The 17,363-nt window shown below is 43.5% G+C and overlaps 1 protein-coding gene across 3 annotated transcripts in view; it reads right to left on the bottom strand.

Annotated features, from left to right (window-relative positions):
- LOC139423715 (cyclin-dependent kinase 14) overlaps positions 1-17,363 on the bottom strand; it is a 229,164-nt gene that overhangs the window by 52,087 nt on the left and 159,714 nt on the right. For all 3 annotated transcript variants that reach the window (XM_071175337.1, XM_071175331.1, XM_071175343.1), the window contains one exon: positions 11,741-11,888. In XM_071175337.1, coding sequence (XP_071031438.1) covers positions 11,770-11,888 — 119 coding nt within the window. In that variant the 3' untranslated portion in view covers positions 11,741-11,769. The remainder of the gene's footprint in view (positions 1-11,740; positions 11,889-17,363) is intronic.

The raw sequence follows: 17,363 nt of genomic DNA, 5'->3' as shown, positions 1-17,363 counted from the left end.
AGGGTGAGAAACAGAGAGAGAGAGAGAAGGAGAGAAACAGAGAAAGAGAGCGAGAGAGGGAAGGTGAAAAACAGAGAAAGAGAGAGAGGGAGGTTGAGAAACAGATAAAGAGAGAGAGGGGGGAGGAGGAGAAACAGATAAAGAGAGAGAGAGAGATAGAGAGAGAGAGAGAGAGGGAGGGAGGGAAACAGATCAAAAGAGAGAGAGGGAGGGGGAGAAACAGAGAGAGAAACAGAGAGAGTAGAGTGGGAGAGAGAGAGAGAGGGAGAGAGGGAGGGGGAGAAACAGAGAGAGAAACAGAGAGAGAGAGTGGGAGGGTGAGAAAGAGACAAAGAGAGAGAGAGAGAGAGGGAGGGAGGGAGGGTGGGTGAGAAACAGAGAAAGAGAGAGAGAGGGAGGGTGAGAAACAGAGAAAGAGAGAGAGAGAGGGAGGGTGAAAAACAGAGAAAGAGAGAGCGAGAAACAGATAAAGAGAAAGAGAGAGGGGGAGGGTGAGAAACAGAGAGAGAGAAGGAGAGAAACAGAGAGAGAGAGGGAGGGAGGGAGGGAGGGAGGGGGGAGGGAGGGAAACAGAGAGAGAGAGAGAGAAGGAGGGTGAGAAACAGAGAGAGAGAGAGAAGGAGAGAAACAGAGAAAGAGAGCGAGAGAGGGAAGGTGAAAAACAGAGAAAGAGAGAGAGGGAGGTTGAGAAACAGATAAAGAGAGAGAGGGGGGAGGAGGAGAAACAGATAAAGAGAGAGAGAGAGAGAGAGAGAGAGAGAGAGAGAGGAGGGAGGGAGGGAAACAGATCAAAAGAGAGAGAGGGAGGGGGAGAAACAGAGAGAGAAACAGAGAGAGTAGAGTGGGAGAGAGAGAGAGAGGGAGAGAGGGAGGGGGAGAAACAGAGAGAGAAACAGAGAGAGAGAGTGGGACAGAGAGAGACAGAGAGGGAGAGAGAGAGGGAGAGAGGGTGAGAAACAGATAAAGAGAGAGAGAGAGAGAGAGAGAGAGAGGGAGGGGGGAGCGAGAGAGAGAGAGAGGGAGGGAGAGAGAGACAGAGAGAGAGAGAAAGAGAGGGAGGGTGAGAAACAAAGAGAGAGAGAGAGAGAGAGAGAGAGAGAGAGAGAGAGAAGAGGGGGGGGGAGGAAGAGAGAGCTACAGACAGAGGGAGCAAGTGAAAAACATTCCTACAACTGGAGGAGGTCTGAAGGGAGCTTATGGTAATGAGAGAGAGAGATCCAGAGTCAGATCTCCTCCCCCTCTCTTCCCTCTCTCTCCTCTCCTCTCTCTCCTCTCCAACAAAAGGTGGATGGCATTTGTCCCCTCTAGTGATAAACAAATTACACATGAAATCAATTCCCACGTCTCCCTGTAGGGCTCTATCGCCCCTCCTCTCTGCCTGCCTGCCCCATCTTCCTGAGGCAAGCTGGGGGAGGTGTGAAGAAATCGAGTGTGTGTGTGTGTGTGTGTGTGTGTGTGTGTGTGTGTGTGTGTGGTGGGGGGGCTGTCTTGCTGAGATGAACACCTGCCCGGGGGAGTCCTGAACCCTCTCCCCCTCATCCCCCTCATCCCTCTCTTTTCTCTCTCTCTCTTCTTTCTCTCTCTGACAACTCCTGCTAACTAGGCTCCTTGACCCTGTGAGAGAGCGTGGCTCATCAGATCCAATCCCCAAGCCTGTCAATCAAACAGGCCTGAAGAAAGAAAGAGCTTTACTCTCACACTAGAGAGGGCAAAGGGAAGAGAGAGAGAGAGAGAGAGAAAGAGAGAGAGAGAGAGAGAGAGAGAGAGAGAGAGAGAGAGAAAGATACTCAACCACAACACCAGAGTGAAGGGGGGAGGGAGGGAGAAAGGAGGAGCAGAGGGGGAGAGATGGAAAAGGAGTGAGAGAGTAAGTGAAATAAATAATTACAGTGAGAGAGAAGACAGGGAGAACTCAGTAGAGATAAAGTGAGGGAATAGAGAGAGAGAGAGAGCGCAAGAGAGTGTGAACTGATGGCGAATGAGAGTTATAGTGCTGTAAGATAGAGAGGGAACAAGGAGGAGAGGAGAGGAGAGCGGAGCAGAGGAGAGGAGAGGGGGAGAGACTCACAGTTGGATGTTTTACAGTGAGGTAAGATGGGGCACCGAATGTGGATAAACAGAAAAACAAATATGGTTGGAAATCAAATCAAATCATGACATTAAAATGAAACAAACCAAGTGTTTCTACAGAAGGCCAAGAACATTATTTCACAAAAGAAAATAAAGAAATGTTTGAATGAGTAATTCATGTATCAACTTCTACTAAGACAATACAGACAATTACACTGAATAAAAGCAGTCGATTATATATTATACTGTATACAGGCCTAAATGAAGGAGCCGAGGTGGTAGTGATTCAGAGCTTAGTAAGAATCAGTCAAATCACAAGCTCCACACTGCACCACCAAACTGAGTCACACAGAGAGAAAACTTCCAACCACCCTTTTACTCTCCACTTCAACACTTGGAAGGCTGACTGTTCTCAGGTCCAAAGACTGTTCCCAGCTCAGCTCAGACCACCATGAAAGACGGCAGGAAGGAAGGGTGAAAGATTTAACAGAAGGAAATGGGGCCTTTAAAAAACACATCCACACACTGGTGCACCTTCTACAGGGAATGCCCGAGCCAATTCATAATACACTCCTGAGAAGAAATGTATTACAATCTCTATTCACACTGCATATTAGTTAACAAAGAGAGGAAGATGGAGAGAGAGAAGGAGAAAAAGAGGGCGAGAGAGAGGAGAGAATCAAAACAAAGAAGGGAGAGTGCCAAATGGGACACGGCCAGTGGAATGAGGGATTGGTGTTGAGTAGAAACCCTGAGAGGAGAGCAAAGTGAGGTTATTTGACAGAAAGCTCTCCATTCCTGAAGGCAGTGCCTCAGGTGATCCCTCTATCCCTCCCTCACTCCCTCTCTTCATTCCTTCCTTTCTCCCTCCCCCTGGCACACAGCAGGGGACAGCTTTAAAGCAGTTTGTCTTCCCTCTGAAAACTTTCTACCAGGTCATTCTGTGAACCCCAAAAAGACTGTCAATGCAAAAACACCAGTTGTTGTCTCTGTACGATACCGTATATACTGTATGTAGACTATATAAATCAAATCTAATTCTATTTGTCACATGCCGAATACAACAGATGTAGAACTTACCGTGAAATGGTTACTTACAACCCCTTAACCAACAATGCAGAATTTTTTTTAAAGTAAGAAAATATTTGGTAAAAAAAAGCCGATAGTCTGGGTAGCCATTTGATTTACGGTTTAGCAGTCTGATTGCTAGGGGGTAGAAGCTGTCAAGGAGACGTTTCGACCTAGACTTGGTGCTCCGGTACCGCTTGCCGTAGTTTATGACTAGGGTTACTGGAGTCTTTGACAATTGAAATGGCATAGAAAATGCAAAATGCTACACTAGTTGATGATGATGAAACATGTTGACACTGGTTAAAGGATATAGGATCATGAAAAGGGAAACTATGACATATATCTTATATCACTATCATGCACATGCACCCTCACACATAAGGATGGGACTGATGCATGTTTGATAGTGTCTTGATGCTGCTTGTCCTTCATGTTCTAACACTTTAATGTTACCCCTTCCTTGTGTTTAAAAAAAATAAAAATACAAATAAATAAAAAAAAGTAACTTAATAAAGGATATCGGACAGGAAGTCAAAACATACATGACAAACTGCTGGAAGAGGTGTACTCTGGTGCGTGAAATCTGTGCACTGGTGTGTGTGGTTGTGTATGGCATATGCAAAGACTCAAGTAACACAATGCTGAGGTATGGAGTCCCTCAGGCAGGTGGCCACTAAGCCGGCATGGCTAAACGTGGTGTGTGTGTCTGTGTTGAGTGTGTGTGGCTGAATGTGTGTGAGAGCCACATAAACAGCTGCCTGGCTGCTCTACATAGTGGACCAAAAGGACAGACAGTATACAGTTGAAGTCGGAAGTTTACATACACCTTAGCCAAATACATTTAAACTCAGTTTTTCACAATTCCTGACACTTAATCCGAGTAAAAAGTCCCTGTTTTAGGTCAGTTAGGATCACCACCTTATTTTAAGAATGTGAAATGTTAGAATAATAGTAGAGAGAAGGATTTATTTCAGCTTTTATTTCTTTCATCAAATTTCCAGTGGGTCAGAAGTTTACATACACTCGTTTAGTATTTGGTAGCATTGCCTTTAAATTGTTTAACTTCAGTCAAACGTTTCGGGTAGCCTTCCACAAGCTTCCCACAATAAGTTGGGTGAATTTTTGCCCAATCCTCCTGACAGAGCTGGTGTAACTGAGTCAGGTTTGTAGGCCTCCTTGCTCGCACACACGTTTTCAGTTCTGCCCACATATTTTCTATGGGATTGAGGTCAGGGCTTTGTGATGGCCACTCCAATACCTTGACGTTGTTTTCTTTAAGCCATTTTGCCACAACTTTGGAAGTATGCTTGGGGTCATTGTCCATTTGGAAGACCCATTTGCGACCAAGCTTTAACTTCCTGACTGATGTCTTGAGATGTTGCTTCAATATGTCCAAATAATTTTCCATCCTCATGATGCAATCTATTTTGCACCAGTCCCTCCTGCAGCCAAGCACACCACAACATGATGCTGCCACCCCCACAACATGATGCTGCCACCCCCGTGCTTCACGGTTGAGATGGTGTTCTTCGTCTTGCAAGCCTTCCCCTTTTTCCTCCAAACATAACGATGGTCATTATGGCCAAACAGTTCTATTTTTGTTTCATCAGACCAGAGGATATTTCTCCAAAAAGTACGATCTTTGTCCCCATGTGCAGTTGCAAACTGTAGTCTGCCGTTTTTTATGAGCGGCCTTTAAAGTTACGTCGATATAGGACTCGTTTTACTCTGGATATAGATACTTTTGTAATTGTTTCCTCCAGCACAGAGTTTGAAGGTAGGACTTGAAATACATCCACAGGTACACCTCCAATTGACTCAAATGATGTCAATTAGCCTATCAGAAGCTTCCTTAGCCATGCCATTATTTTCTGGAATTTTCCAAGCTGTTTAAAGGCACAGTCAACTTAGTGTATGTAAACTTCTGACCCACTGGAATTGTGATACAGTGAATAATAAGTGAAATAATCTGTCTGTAAACAATTGTTGGAAAAATTACTTGTGTCATGCACAAAGTAGATGTCCTAACCGACTTGCCAAAACTATAGTTTGTTAACAAGAAATTTGTGGGGTGGTTGAAAAACGAGTTTTAATGACTCCAACCTAACACGGAACCCAAACTGGCTGTGTGCGTGTGCTATCGTGCATACATTTATTTATTTTGTCCCCCTAAACCAAACGCGATCACGACACGCAGGTTAAAATATCAAAACAAACTCTGAACCAATTGCATTAATTTGGGGACAGGTCGAAAAGCATTAAACATGTATGGCAATTTAGCTAGTTAGCTTGCACTTGCTAGCTAATTTGTCCTATTTGGCTAGCTTGCTGTTGCCAGCTAATTTGTCCCGGGATATAAACATTGAGTTGTTATTTTACCTGAAATGCACAAGGTCCTCTACTCCGACAATTACTCCACACATAAAACGGCCAACCGAATCGTTTCTAGTCATCTCTCCTCCTTCCAGGCCTTTTCATCTTTGAACTTATATGGTGATCGCATCTAAACGTTCATAGTATTACCACGACGACCGGAAAAACAGTTTGTCTTATACGTGGGTATAACCAATGAGGAGATGGCACGTGGCTACCTGCTTCTATAAACCAATGAGGAGATGGGAGAGGCAGGACTTTCAGCGCGATCTGCGGCAGAAATAGAAAGGAGTTCTATTTTAGCCCTTGGCATCACAGACGCTCGTTGGTGCACGCGAGCAGTGTGGGTGCAATAATTGAATAACATGGATTTCTAAATTTATTTTGCAACGCTCGCACATGTGACGTGTCCGGTCTGGTCAGCATGTAAGTGTATGTAAACTTCCAACTGTAGCTTCAGTGCGCTTGTGCTTTCAGTGCTTTCTCTGTCTGTCTGACTCTCACATGTTTGTCTGTCTGGCTGGCTGCTGACAGGTACTGCTACATCAGGTACTGCTCATCTTCTCACTGCACAGACGTGAAAACACAGCTAAAAGCAATGTCGTGGAGGCCTATGCAACGCTTGTTTTCACCAGTCATTCTCTGTGACACCAGGAAAGAAGATGAGGAAAGGAGATGAGGAGAGGAGCTGACTGTAGACTATTACCTCTGAGTCAATGGAACGGTGCAATATGAAACTGACGTTTGCGAGGCTGATTGCAAGAAGTACAAACTCAGTGGAAGTCATCCTAAAGGTGGTCGAAAATAACTTCAAAGTGAACTTCATGGTCATCGTGAGGATTGATGGTACAGAGAGAGCCATTGCAAAGGCAAGGTACAATGTTGCATCAGCCATTCCCCTGAATAATGCACACTCATGAATAAACATACAGTATAGCTCTGAAGTACACTTCTATAACTGTCCATGTACAGCCTGTGAGGCCTGTTTTTTTCCTCCCTCTCTCTCTCCCTTTCTATTTTGCGCTCATCCTCTGTTTCTCTCTCTCTCTCTCTCTCTCTCTCTCTCTCGCACTCTCCTGCCTTCCTCCTTCAAACAACACACATGCCTATCATGTACAGTATGTCTCTATTTCTTTGCTTGCTCCCTCTCTTTCTAAATCAAATCAAATTGTATTGGTCGAGTACACATATTCTGCAGATGTTATTGCAGTGCAGTAACACCTAACAATACAAAACAACACACACAAATCCCCAAAATTTAAATAAAGGAATTAAGAAGTATAGAAATATTAGAACGAGCAATGTCAGAGTGCGGAATATAAATATATATGTATATGATGGTGTGTATAGACATTATGGACAGTATATGAATAGAAAAGGTGTGTACAGCAGTAGTTATATAGGATGAGCCTTGACTAGAATACAGTATATACAGTGCCTTGCGAAAGTTTTCGGCCCCCTTGAACTTTGCGACCTTTTGCCACATTTCAGGCTTCAAACATAAAGATATAAAACTGTTTTTTTTTGTGAAGAATCAACAACAAGTGGGACACAATCATGAAGTGGAACGACATTTATTGGATATTTCAAACTTTTTTAACAAATCAAAAACTGAAAAATTGGGCGTGCAAAATTATTCAGCCCCCTTAAGTTAATACTTTGTAGCGCCACCTTTTGCTGCGATTACAGCTGTAAGTCGCTTGGGGTATGTCTATCAGTTTTGCACATCGAGAGACTGACATTTTTTCCCATTCCTCCTTGCAAAACAGCTCGAGCTCAGTGAGGTTGGATGGAGAGCATTTGTGAACAGCAGTTTTCAGTTCTTTCCACAGATTCTCGATTGGATTCAGGTCTGGACTTTGACTTGGCCATTCTAACACCTGGATATGTTTATTTTTGAACCATTCCATTGTAGATTTTGCTTTATGTTTTGGATCATTGTCTGGTTGGAAGACAAATCTCCGTCCCAGTCTCAGGTCTTTTGCAGACTCCATCAGGTTTTCTTCCAGAATGGTCCTGTATTTGGCTCCATCCATCTTCCCATCAATTTTAACCATCTTCCCTGTCCCTGCTGAAGAAAAGCAGGCCCAAACCATGATGCTGCCACCACCATGTTTGACAGTGGGGATGGTGTGTTCAGGGTGTTGCTTTTACGCCAAACATAACGTTTTGCATTGTTGCCAAAAAGTTACATTTTGGTTTCATCTGACCAGAGCACCTTCTTCCACATGTTTGGTGTGTCTCCTAGGTGGCTTGTGGCAAACTTTAAATGACACTTTTTATGGATATCTTTAAGAAATGGCTTTCTTCTTGCCACTCTTCCATAAAGGCCAGATTTGTGCAATATACGACTGATTGTTGTCCTATGGACAGAGTCTCCCACCTCAGCTGTAGATCTCTGCAGTTCATCCAGAGTAATCATGGGCCTCTTGGCTGCATCTCTGATCAGTCTTCTCCTTGTATGAGCTGAAAGTTTAGAGGGACGGCCAGGTCTTGGTAGATTTGCAGTGGTCTGATACTCCTTCCATTTCAATATTATCGCTTCCTTGGGATGTTTAAAGCTTGGGAAATCTTTTTGTATCCAAATCCGGCTTTAAACTTCTTCACAACAGTATCTCGGACCTGCCTGGTGTGTTCCTTGTTCTTCATGATGCTCTCTGCGCTTTTAACGGACCTCTGAGACTATCACAGTGCAGGTGCATTTATACGGAGACTTGATTACACACAGGTGGATTGTATTTATCATCATTAGTCATTTAGGTCAACATTGGATCATTCAGAGATCCTCACGGAACTTCTGGAGAGAGTTTGCTGCACTGAAAGTAAAGGGGCTGAATAATTTTGCACGCCCAATTTTTCCGTTTTTGATTTGTTAAAAAAGTTACAGTTTTATATCTTTATGTTTGAAGCCTGAAATGTGGCAAAAGGTCGCATAGTTCAAGGGGGCCGAATACTTTCGCAAGGCACTGTACATATGAAGTGGGTAAAACAGTATGGAAACATTATTCAAGTGACCAGTGTTCAATGACTCTACTCTTGTTACCCCCTCTTCACCACCCCACCTTCCTCCATCTTGTCTTCCTCTCTTTTCCCCCCACTATCTCTCTCTATATCTCCCTCTCTCCTTCTCTCTGTCTCTTGCTCTCTCTCTCCAGTCTGAAGATAGTACAGACAGCTGTGAGTCTGAGGTGTGTCAGTCTCGCTGGTCTTGATTCAGTTCTATAACAGACAGGTAGTGGGCTGTGTGAAAGCAGCGATCTAGACAGCACAAAGACTGTCTACTGGGAATTAACCCCTCGGAAGAATACACCCTGCCCGCCTGCCTCTCTGTGTCTGTCTGTCTGGCTGCACTACCTCTTATAAATAATACAACACTTCCCCCAGGTCCTCGTAGACTCTTCTATCCTCCACACCACATTCTCCCCTCCTCCTCTTCCTCCTCCTCCTCTTCTCACCTTTCAGAAATCTTCACTGGAATACCATACATTCATGTGTGTGTGTGTGTGTGTGTGTGTGTGTGTGTGTGTGTGTGTGTGTGTGTGTGTGTGTGTGTGTGTGTGCGCGCGCGTGTGTGTGTGTGCGCGTGTGGATTAGTCTGCTATCACTGGGGCTCTGTCAGTCTGTCAGGCAGTGGGAAGGGCAGGGACAAAGAGGATCATTTCAATAAGAATACTGCAGCTGAGAGGACAGAGCTCTCCCAGTGGGGTGACTTCCACTCTCAGCTCTTACACACACACACACACACACACACGCATGAACGCATGCACAAACGCTCGCACGGACATACACACACATTCACGCGCACACATCCACTGTAGGAGGATATGGGATGAAATGATGGTGTGAAATAGAGGGAGGAGGAGAGGAGATAGATACATAGTCCAATTTGGTGTGTAAAACTACTGTGTTTGGTTTATGTACCCTATGGCCCTATGTGTGTGTATGTGTGTGTGTATGTGGTTGTCATCCTCTCCAGTCAGTCTTCACCGAACGATCCCCATCCCTAAACCCATGCACCTGTCCCTGCACCTGTCTGTCTGTAACTGCAGGTTTAATCCTGTGAGTGGGGCCCTGGAGTGGCGCTTAAGTTAGGCCCTGGCCCCTTCACCATCATTATCCCCTCCGTCTGGCCCCCAGATCTCTCATTACATGCAAATACAGCCTCTTTATGTGCCTGGTGAATAGGGAACCCCCTCTCTGCTGAACAGGACCCCCTCCTTCCCCAGTCAGAGCTGAAGATAACCCACCAGCCATTACACTTTACTATGCCATATCATGACCACTTCAGCTTTAGGATCCTTTGAGGGCTGTTAGTGATCAGAAGGCAGCTGGTTTTTGTTGGTGGTATGGTACTCACAAAACACCAGTCTCAACATCAACAGCTATGAGGCGACTCCGGGATGTTGGCCTTCTAGGCAGAGTTGCAAAGAAAAAGCCATATCTCAGACTGGCCAATAAAAATAAAATATTATGATGGGAAAAAGAACACAGACACTGGACAGAGGAACTCTGCCTAGAAGGCCAGCATCCCGGGGTCGCCTCTTAACTGTTGACGTTGAGACTGGTGTTTTGCGGGTACTATTTAATGAAGCTGCCAGATGAGGATTTGTGAGGCATCTGTTTCTCAAACTAGACACTCTAATGTACTTGTCCTCATGCTCAGTTGTACACCGGGGTCTCCCACTCCTCTTTCTATTCTGGTTAGGGCCAGTTTGCTCTGTTCTGTGAAGGGAGTAGTACACAGCGTTATATGAGATCTTGAGTTTTTTTGCAATCCCTCATGGAATAACCTTCATTATTCAGAACAAGAATAGACTGACGAGTTTCAGAAGAAAGGTCTTTGTTTCTGGCCACTTTGAGCCTGTAATCGAACCCACAAATGCAGATGCTCCAGATACTCAACTAGTCGAAAGAAAGACGGTTTTATTGCCTCTTTAATCAGAACAACGGGTTTCAGCTGTGTTAACATAATTGCAAAAGGGTTTTCTAATGATCAATTAGCCTTTTAAAATGATAAACTTGGATTAGCTAACACAATGTATCACAGGAGTGATGGTTGCTGATAATGTCCTCTGTACGACTATGTAGATATTCCATTTAAAAAATCTGCCGTTTCCAGCTACAATAGTAATTTAATAATGGCTACACTGTATTCCTGATCAATTTGATGTTATTTTAATGGACAAAAAATGTGCTTTTCTTTGACCCCAAACTTTTGAATGGTAGTGTATATGTTTGTGTTTGTGTGTGTGTGTATATGTGTTTGTGTATGTGTATTTTTTTATTTGACCTTTATTTAACCAGGTTGGCCAGTTGAGAACAAGTTCTCATTTACAACTGCGACCTGGCCAAGATAAAGCAAGTAGAGATACTGGTGTGCAAAAGTGCAGAAAAACAAATATAGGGATGAGGTAGGTAATTGGTTGCGCTGTGTACAGCTGCAGCGATCGGTAAGCTGCTCTGACAGCTGATGCTTAAAGTTAGTGAGGCAGATATAAGTCTCCAACTTCAGTGATTTTTGCAATTCGTTCCAGTCAATGGCAGCAGAGAACTGGAAGGAAAGGCGGCCAAAAGACGCGTTGGCTTTGGAGATAACCAGTGAAATACACCTGCTGGAGCGTGTGCTATGGGTGGGTGTTGCTATGGTGACCAGTGAGCTGAGATAAGGCGGAGCTATACCTAGCAAAGACTTATAGATGACCTGGAGCCAGTGGGTCAGGCGACAAATATGTAGTGAGGGCCAGCCAATCAGAGCAGTGGTGGGTAGTATATGGGGCTTTGGTGACAAAACAAATGGCACTGTGATAGACTGCATCCAATTTGCTGAGTAGAGTGTTGGAGGCTATTTTATAAATGACATCGCCGAAGTCAAGGATCGGTAGGATAGTCAGTTTTACAAGGGTATGTTTGGCAGCATGAGTGAAGGAGGCTTTGTTGCAAAATAGGAAGCCGATTCTAGATTTAATTTTGGATTGGAGATGCTTAATGTGAGTCTGGAAGGAGAGTTTACATTCTAGCTAGACACTTAGGTATTTATAGTTGTCCACATATTCTAAGTCAGAACCGTCCAGAGTAGTGATGCTTGTCGGGCAGGCGGTTGTGGGCAGCGATCGGTTGAAGAGCATGCATTTCATTTTATTAGCATTTTATGTATGTGTGTGTGTGTATGTGTGTGTGTATGTATGTGCGTGTGTGCGTGTATGTGTGTGTGTGTGTGTGTACATACCTGGCTAGCTGTGGGGCAGTCTGCCCCGGTCAGTGTTTGCTGCTGGACGGTCCTTTAGCATGGCTGGAGATGGTCCTGGTACACACCTGTATACTGTCACCTGACTCCACCTGCAGCTTGACATTTGGTACCGTGAAGATAGTAGCCACTGGGGTAGGAGAGAGAGAGAGAGAATTGAGTGAGAGAATGTGATTTATCAGTCATTAAAGCCAACCTCATAGTTTCCTCTTAGAGTCAAAGGATTACAGATTGAGTCAAAATACTCTGAAATGAAGAGAGTTTATCTCTTTAAGGCTTTTTCGAGAGTAGCAGGAGACACTATCACTGAACTGAGTTATAAAAACACCACTCTCTCACATCCTTTATTTCTTTATCAGAGTCTGTAATGCTCCGAGATATCAGAGTCTGTAATACTAAGAGATATCAGAGTCTGTAATACTAAGAGATATCAGAGTCTGTAATACTAAGAGATATCAGTCTGTAATACTAAGAGATATCAGAGTCTGTAATACTAAGAGATATCAGAGTCCGTAATACTAAGAGATATCAGAGTCCGTAATACTAAGAGATATCAGAGTCTGTAATACTAAGAGATATCAGAGTCTGTAATACTAAGAGATATCAGAGTCTGTAATACTAAGAGATATCAGAGTCTGTAATACTAAGAGATATCAGAGTCCGTAATACTAAGCGATATCAGAGTCTGTAATACTAAGAGATATCAGAGTATGTAATACTAAGAGATATCAGAGTCTGTAATGCTCCGAGATATCAGAGTCTGTAATACTGTGAGATATCAGAGTCTGTAATGCTCCGAGATATCAGAGTCTCTAATACTAAGAGATATCAGTCTGTAATACTAAGAGATATCAGAGTCTGTAATACTAAGAGATATCAGAGTCTGTAAAACTAAGAGATATCAGAGTCTGTAATACTAAGAGATATCAGAGTCTGTAATACTAAGAGATATCAGAGTCTGTAATACTAAGAGATATCAGAGTCTGTAATGCTCCGAGATATCAGAGTCCGTAATACTAAGAGATATCAGAGTCTGTAATGCGCCGAGATATCAGAGTCCGTAATACTAAGAGATATCAGAGTCTGTAATGCTCCGAGATATCAGAGTCCGTAATACAGCGAGATATCAGAGTCTGAAATGCCCCGAGATATCAGAGTCCGTAATACAGCGAGATATCAGAGTCCGTAATACTGCGAGATATCAGAGTCCGTAATACTAAGCGATATCAGAGTCTGAAATGCTCCGAGATATCAGAGTCCGTCATACAGCGAGATATCAGAGTCCGTAATACATCGAGATATCAGAGTCCGTAATACAGCGAGATATCAGAGTCCGTAATACAGCGAGATATCAGAGTCTGTAATGCTCCGAGATATCAGAGTCTGTAATACTGCGAAGGTCGAGTCAAGGACAATATTATTGTACACTACTTCTGTCTCAGATTCCCACAGTGTTTCTGTTAAATGTCACAATCACAATCCAATTCTCTCTCACACACACACACACACACACACACACACACACACACACACACATACACATACACATACACACACACATACACACACACACACACACACACACACACACACACACACACACAGGACTGGGTAGTCTATTATGCCTCCTGTAATTCTTCCATTGTTCATAATAAATCTGTCAAGCTATTGTCTCTATAATTCCCAACACATTAGACAACGGAGTGCATTTTTGGCTGAATAAACCATGTTCTCCTTCAGTCCCTAGCCAGATAACAATAATAAAGATTCAGCTTTAATGTTGAACACGCTGTGTGTGTATATATGTGTTGTGTGTGTGTGTGTTTGTGTGTGCCATGTTTATTTCTTCATTATCTGTGGTGTTGTAATGAATGTAAAGCTCATGTTAGTTAGTGTTAGAGTGCTGACAGTTAGGTTTAACTCCCAGTGGTATGTTGGGCTGGGGCATTTCCCATCAGTCTCTATTCTCCTGCTGCCTGTCTACCTGCTGCACAAAACAACATCACCATGTTTCACTAGCAGGCTAACACCCAGGATAACAATGATCCCTTTATTTAACTTCTCTTATTCCTTCTCTTCAGAGACATTTCTCCTCTGCTTCCCCTCCTCCACCACCATTTGTTATTCTCTCCCTCCTTTCATTCCTCCCTCCCTCCCTGCTGCTACAGTGTGGATCCACCAAGGACCTCATTTATACAGTATAACAGCATGAATTAATTTGACTATATTCTTTCTCAATCAAAAGCCTGCCTCTTCCTATGTCTCTGTGTGTGTGTGTGTGTGTGTGTGTGTGTGTGTGTGTGTGTGTGTGTGTGTGTGTGTGTGTGTGTGTGTGTGTGTGTGTGAGAGAGAGAGATAGAGAGAGAGAGAGAGAGAGAGAGAGAGAGAGTGTGCAATCATGCCTGCACGTGTGTGTGTGCATATGCATGTGTGTGTGTGTAACAGCACAAAGAGAGCCACCATCTCTCCCAGCCCGGTGACCGCCGCAGAGCTCCTGCTTCTCCTAACAGAACAACCTACTGTGGCCTGCTGATAACAGGATTAATAGAGATCAATCAATCCTCATCTGGGGAATTTAAAATGAGAATGATTCTCATATTAAAATGACCAGCCTGTGGGTGGGTTGCCTCCAATGCAGCTCCTATGAAGCTATCTTAACAGGCTTTGGGCTTTGACACTGGTGATGAGAGGGGTGAACGGATAGGATTGGCTCTGTATGTATCTGTGTTTCTAGTCTAACAATATGGGTGGTATGTAATCTCTGAATGACACAGTTGAATGTCCTGTTCTGATTCGATGGCAAATGAACTGTCATGTTGGATGCCATGTTGGGTATTGTGATAGGAAAATGATAAATGTTTGTAAAAAAAAAATGCTTAGGGTCATATATAAAAATGCCTAGTTGCCCATTATTTTGGCTACCATGTCTAGAAGAGATCTCAGAGACTTTGAAAGAGGAGTCTCAAAGTGGTGTGTGTGTTCGTGCGTGTGTGTGTGTGTGTGTGTGTGTGTGTGTGTGTGTGTGTGTGTGTGTGTGTGTGTGTGTGTGTGGGTGTGCGTCTCAGTCACTAGATCTCAACCCAATTGAACACTTATGAGAGATTCTGGAGCAGCGCCTGAAATAGCATTTTCCACCACCATCAACAAAACACCAAACTATGGAATTTCTGATGGAAGAATGATGTCGCATCCCTCCAATAGAGTTCCAGTCACTTGTAGAATCTGTGTCAAGGTGCATGGAAGCTTGTGGTGGTTCAACGCCCTATTAAGACACTATGTTGGTGTTTCCTTTATTTTGGTAGTTGCCTATATACATACCTGTTGTATGTGAGGACTGCCTCCATGAGGTCTTGTTTCATATCTTGAAAAATTAAAGGAGAGCCGCACACTCTAGGAGCTCAGATGCAATAACTTACTGTAGTACATAATACATACTGTAGGCCTACAAACATTTACAATAGCAAAATCACAAGAATGGCTTCAGATCAAAGTCTACGTTGAGCCCGAGGGGAGCAAGGGTCTTTAAATTATATTTGTTTGAAGGATCTACATTTGTAAGTGACATTGTATTGAGCACAGCCGTTACACTTGTAGTTTCCATCCAGTAGGGGCGCAAATAGACATTGTACCATTTTGTGGTGGTAAATCAGAGTTCACCAATTGATCTCTGAGATTTCTGCCCCACAAGAATACGACCAAGAGAGGGTCCGAAAACACATTACCGATACTGTCATCGGAACTTAGAATGTGCCAATGTTTGTGAACGATTCCCGTAATTTGTTCAGAGAACTTTGAATAGCGGGTAGTTGCAAGAATGCTTCTTTTTGCGAGACTGTCCTTGAAAAAGATCCTGTCTCGGTTTGTTTTGAATTTTCTCAATGACAGTATTAATCTGACCATTTTGTACCCCCTCTCCTTGAATTTTCTTTGCGTCTCATCCATATTTCTGTCTAAATCTGATTGGGGTTTTTTTTGCAAATTTTGCAAGTTCCTACAGAATTGTAGGGCAAACTGTTTTTCAAGGGAAACAGGTGACAACTATCACCCCTCAACAAACTGTTACGATCAGTAGGTTTCCTGTAAAGATCAGTGTATAGCGCATTATCCTCACACAAGATCAGAAGATCAAGGAAACTGATTTGACGTGTGTCAGATTGCATAGTAAATCTCAGATGCTCAGAACAGGAGTTAAGAAAAGCATGGAACGCCTGGAGCTGTTTTGCATCACCCCTCCATAGAACAAAAATATCATCAATATACCGTTTCCAAATAATAATGTTAGAAAGAAAACATTTTTGAGAGGATTGAAAATGTAACCCACATACAAATGTTTTTCCATGTAACCCACATACAAAGTTAGGAGCCATGGAGGATCCCATAGCAGTACCCTTTGTCTGAATAAAGAAATCATTTAGAAACATGAACTACTTGTGTGAGTACTATTTCAGCCAATGTTATAATGCATGCACTGGAAGGTAGTTAATTGGGGTCACGTTGCAGAAGAAAATGTTCCATAGCTTCAACACTGCCCTCGTATGGAATATTTGTGTATAACGAATCAACATCAAAAGTAACTAACAAAGTATTATCAGGGAGATCAAGAGATTCAATAATAGAGATCATATTGCCGGTGTCCTTTACAAAGGAGGGGAGCTGTTCTGAGATCATACTGCTGGTGTCCTTTACAAAGGAGGGGAGCTGTTCTGAGATCATACTGCTGGTGTCCTTTACAAAGGAGGGGAGCTGTTCTGAGATCATACTACTGGTGTCCTTTACAAAGGAGGGGAGTTGTTCTGAGATCATACTGCTGGTGTCCTTTACAAAGGAGGGGAGCTGTTCTGAGATCATACTGCTGGTGTCCTTTACAAAGGAGGGGAGCTGTTCTGAGATCATACTGCTGGTGTCCTTTACAAAGGAGGGGAGCTGTTCTGAGATCATACTACTGGTGTCCTTTACAAAGGAGGGGAGCTGTTCTGCGATCATACTGCTGGTGTCCTTTACAAAGGAGGGGAGCTGTTCTGCGATCATACTGCTGGTGTCCTTTACAAAGGAGGGGAGCTGTTCTGAGATCATACTGCTGGTGTCCTTTACAAAGGAGGGCAGCTGTTCTGAGATCATACTGCTGGTGTCCTTTACAAAGGAGGGGAGCTGTTCTGAGATCATACTACTGGTGTCCTTTACAAAGGAGGGGAGCTGTTCTGAGATCATACTGCTGGTGTCCTTTACAAAGGAGGGGAGCTGTTCTGAGATCGTACCGCCAGTGTCCTTTACAAAGGAGGGGAGCTGTTCTGAGATCATACTGCTGGTGTCCTTTACAAAGGAGGGGAGCTGTTCTGAGATCATACTGCTGGTGTCCTTTACAAAGGAGGGCAGCTGTTCTGAGATCATACTGCTGGTGTCCTTTACAAAGGAGGGGAGCTGTTCTGAGAGTGATCTAATAAAAAAGTCAACAAAAGTTGATAGAGGGGCCAGTACTGCATCAATGCCCGGGCGCCCTGGAGGTTTTGTAACATTCTTGTGTAATTTCGGCAAAGTATAGAAAGTAGCAATTTTAGGGTGTTGAATAGCCAAAAACTCATGTTCTTTTTTGATTATCTGACCAGAA

This window comes from Oncorhynchus clarkii, chromosome 2 (genome assembly GCF_045791955.1).
Source record: "Oncorhynchus clarkii lewisi isolate Uvic-CL-2024 chromosome 2, UVic_Ocla_1.0, whole genome shotgun sequence".
Taxonomy (NCBI): Eukaryota; Metazoa; Chordata; class Actinopteri; order Salmoniformes; family Salmonidae; genus Oncorhynchus; species Oncorhynchus clarkii.
The sequence above is the reverse complement of the archived record's forward strand: the minus strand, read 5'-3'. Positions and strand labels throughout refer to the sequence as shown.